Source organism: Hyperolius riggenbachi, chromosome 3, assembly GCF_040937935.1.
Source record: "Hyperolius riggenbachi isolate aHypRig1 chromosome 3, aHypRig1.pri, whole genome shotgun sequence".
Classification (NCBI taxonomy): Eukaryota; Metazoa; Chordata; class Amphibia; order Anura; family Hyperoliidae; genus Hyperolius; species Hyperolius riggenbachi.
In genome coordinates this window covers 59523480-59527605 of record NC_090648.1, presented here as the reverse complement: position 1 = coordinate 59527605, position 4126 = coordinate 59523480, and the positions used below count along the sequence as shown (strand labels likewise).

Sequence of the window (4126 nt, the reverse complement as noted above, 5' to 3'; positions counted from 1 at the left end):
GTTTTCCTATTAGCGCAATCTGTGGTGCTTAAGTACTGCTGGCGTTGCTATGATAACAAGCATTAGTAATGTTGTTAATGTAGCAATGATCATTTTCCATGAGTGCCATGGGTCATACTAATAATGGAACTCATGGTACCCTGATGCCGGCAGTAATGGTAATATTGCTGTGCACTGTCTGTGTACAGCAATATTACTGCAGCTTCATGCATCAACCCCCAAATCACATATGTTAACTAATACATCGTTTCTACTTATCAAAGATCATAATCCTGTGATGCTACAGCAACATGTTTATAAAAACACAGCCTACAGGCTCACATCCACTCGCTCATGTATCTTCTGATGTCTCCTCAGAGATGACTGGTGTGAGAAGCTCTTGCCACATTCTGAGCAACTAAATGGCTTTTCTCCTGTGTGAGTTCTCTGATGCCGAGTCAGATCTGATGTCTGTGAGAAACTTTTATTACATTCTGTACATTTATATGGTTTCTCTCCAGTGTGAATCCGGAGATGGACACTTAATGCTTGTCGAGTGCTGAAGGACATATCACATTCTGAGCAAGAAAACAGCTTCTCTCCTGTGTGAATCCTCTGATGTTCTATGAGGCCATATTTTGTGACAAAACATTTCTGACATTCAAAGCAGGGGAAATTCTTCTCTCCAGTATGATTAATCTGATGCCTTTTAAGGTACGACTTGTTAATAAAAGACATATCACATTCTGAGCAGGAAAAAGGCTTCTCTCCAGTATGAATCAACAGATGCTCTATCAGGTTGGAGTTCCAGGTAAAAGATTTGTCACATTCTGAGCAGGAAAAAGGCTTCTCTCCAGTATGAATCCTCTGATGATTCATGAGGGTTCCCTTCTGACTGAAACATTTTTGACATTCAGAGCAAGAAAATGGCTTCTCTCTGGTGTGGATCCTCTGGTGTGTCTTAAGATTTGACCTTAGATGGAAACTTTTCTCACACTCTGAGCAGAAAAATGGCCTCTCCCCAGTGTGACTCCTCTGGTGAATAATAAGCTCTGATTGATAAGAGAAGCTTTTCTCACACTCTGAGCAGTGATGCGGCTTGTCTCCTCTGTGACTCATCATGGGCTGCTGGAGATACTTTTTGCTCCTGCAATTCAATATATTATATGTTATTGTTGCTATATTACCAGAAGCTCTGACAGCATATCAAACAAAAAATTGGTCTATTATAGGGATGCTCATTCAGATTTCACAGAAATGCAATTGCCGCTTTTCAAATTGGAAATCTGTATTTCCACATGGGAATGTGGAACTTGGAAATACTAATGCGGAACACAGATTTTTGCGGAAATGTGAACATTTAGGACTCATAAATCAATCTGTGAAAGCAGATTTTAGGCAAAAATTTTCGCAGAAGATCCGTATTACCAATATTATGTACCTTTAAGCCAATCAGGAGACTGAGAAAGTCGGAATGAATTAGCCAATCAGATAATGCATTTTTTCACAGAGCTCCTCTCATCTGTGTATTCAGTAATTTTAAGCCAATCAGAACTTCAGAAGACTTACAATGAATAAGTTAATCAAATAACTTGAAAATTAATTTTTGGTGGAAAATCCGCATGGGAATGTGGAAATATGCAGAAGGAGTAAATCGTAGTGGTAATTGGCATTTCCGATCATCCTTAGTCTATTATAAAACTACATTTCAGATGATAACCCCTTTTAACCAGTTCACCCCCAAGGGTTTTTACTCTAACGGACCAGAGCAATTTTCACTTGTCAGTGCTCCTCCCTTTTATTCCCTAATAACTTTATTACTACTTATCACAAGAAAATGATCTATACCTCGTTTTTTCGCCACCAATTAGGCTTTCTGTGGGTAGTACATTTTGCTAAGAATATTTTTATTCTAAATGCGTTTTAATGAGAAAAAAACAAAAAAAAAATAAAAAAAATCATTATTTCTCAGGTTTTAGCCATTATAGTTTTAAAATTAAACATTCTCCTGTGGATAAAACAAACACATATTATTTGCCCAGTTGTCCCGATTATTAAACCATTTAAATTATGTCCCTATCACAATGTATGGCGACAAAATATTATTTTGAAATATAGGTGTTATTTTTCTGTTTTGTTTTTTTTTGTTCTGGCCATAATTACCAGCCCCAATGTAATAAATTTAAATTAATTTTCCCCCATAAAATATAGATTAAAAAAAGCTGAGTCCATAAGGAAACTATTTATTTATTTATTTAAGCTGAATTTTTTTTACAAGTGTTTTTTTTTGGGTGGGAGGGTTGTAAGTGTAATTTTATTAATGATGTGTATGTAATTGTGTATGTATGTATTTTGTATGTGTAATATACTTTTTGGCCACAAGATGGCGCTAGTGAACACTTAGTTATAGGAAGTGATCACTTTTTTTTTTTTTTTTTTTTTACACTTTATTGAAAAGTAACAATTTCCTGTTTTTGTGAATGGACGTAGCCGCTGTTCGCGGTCACGTCCATTCACTCCAGGCACTGTGATTGGGTAGAGGACCGTTATGTTAGGTTGGCAGCTTTGTGACTGTGCTCCCCACATGTGTGAATGCACACATAGAAGGAGACAAGCAGGGAGCACAGCCACAAGGCTGCTGACCTGACATACTGTGCACGTGCAGCGTAGTATGTCCAGTACAAAGGATGCTGAGCCTGCTGACTAGGGTTAGGGAACAGGGCCTTTTAATGCACAATGGAGGGTGACACTATCACCGGGATGTGTATTTTTCTCTGCTGTCTAAGATCAGGTATCCTTTAACTTAAATAGGTTCAGTGGCATATTAATAAAAAAACAATCTGACACTTACCTGGGGCTTTTATCAGCCCTCTGCAGCTGTAATGTCCCGCGCCATCCTCTACAATCCTCCATTCCATGCCACCGGTCCTGGTCTAAGTATTCGACTAACGCGACTGCAGAAGCGCGCCCGTGGCCGCAAATGTGCTCGCTCCCACACACGTCATAAGGAGCCTACTGCACAGGCACAGTACAAGAAAACCTCATACTGCACCTGCGCAGGAAGCTCCCAGAGACGTGAGCGGGAGTTCGCACTATTTGTCCTGTTAGACGAATAATTGACCGGTGCCAGCGGCGGAGAAGGGAGGATCGTAGGAGGACAGCGTGGGACATGACAGCTGCAGGGGGCTGATAAAAGCCTCAAGTAAGTGTTTTTTTTATTAACATGTCACAGAACCCTTTTAATAGGTAAGTTTTTGTGGCCACAATTTAAGAACAGATACAACGTTGTAGCATAATAGGTTTGCTTTCATGCAATACAAAAACATAATAAAATAAAACTAATAAGATTTGTACATTGGAGGAACAATTTAGCCTCACATGTAATTAATCAACAATAGAACTAATATATGTAAAATATATATAAAACACATTTATAATTGCTCTCAGTATACAAAAAAATCTAACACTGTGAAGAAACAAAATACAAGCTTTGTTATTATTAAAATTATATTTTTGGAAGGTTCCAACATATTACCCATTCCTGGATTTACCACAAAGCAATGATTTTTGGGGGGGCTTTTGTACATTCATTTAAAATGACAATTGAAAATTAAGTTTGCATATACACATATAGGAGTACATTTTTCCCAGAGTAAAATGCACTGTAAATGTATTTTTCCCATGTAGATTTCACTTACAGTGGGTAGAGTAGCTGACAGCTCTGAACCTCTCACCAACAGGTTTTAGATCCGTCTCCCTCCTTCTGGGGTTTTCTCAGGAATATCTTTATGATCAAAAGCACTCCCTGAAAAGTGCACCAAAGCAGTTAATTTGCATGTACAGTTTGTTTTTAAAATCAGGTGCTGTTATAGAACACAATGTAAATTTGCAGCTATGGAGCACTGACTAATTTAATTTGATACTGAGGTTTGACTATTATATAGCTGAACTCCAACTATTGGCAAAGCAGGTGGTGGGATTGGGCAGTCAGCATCAGGGATTCCAGATTGGGTGCCGTGCTGATATAGCCAAGTACCACTATCGGCTATATGTAAAGCTGAGTAAAGTTATAGGCTGTTATTGGCTATGATGAAGCTGAAGAGTTCATCTATAGAGGCTAGCGTTGTGCTTAGTAATAGCAGGGTTA

General features: G+C 38.3%; 1 protein-coding gene across 1 annotated transcript; it reads right to left on the bottom strand.

Moving 5' to 3' along the window:
• Positions 1-309: 309 nt before the first annotated feature.
• LOC137562140 (oocyte zinc finger protein XlCOF22-like) lies at positions 310-1098 on the bottom strand. Its single transcript, XM_068273472.1, has one exon. The coding sequence runs from the start codon at positions 1096-1098 to the stop codon at positions 310-312; it is 789 nt and encodes a 262-aa protein (XP_068129573.1).
• Between the last annotated feature and the right edge of the window lie 3028 nt (positions 1099-4126).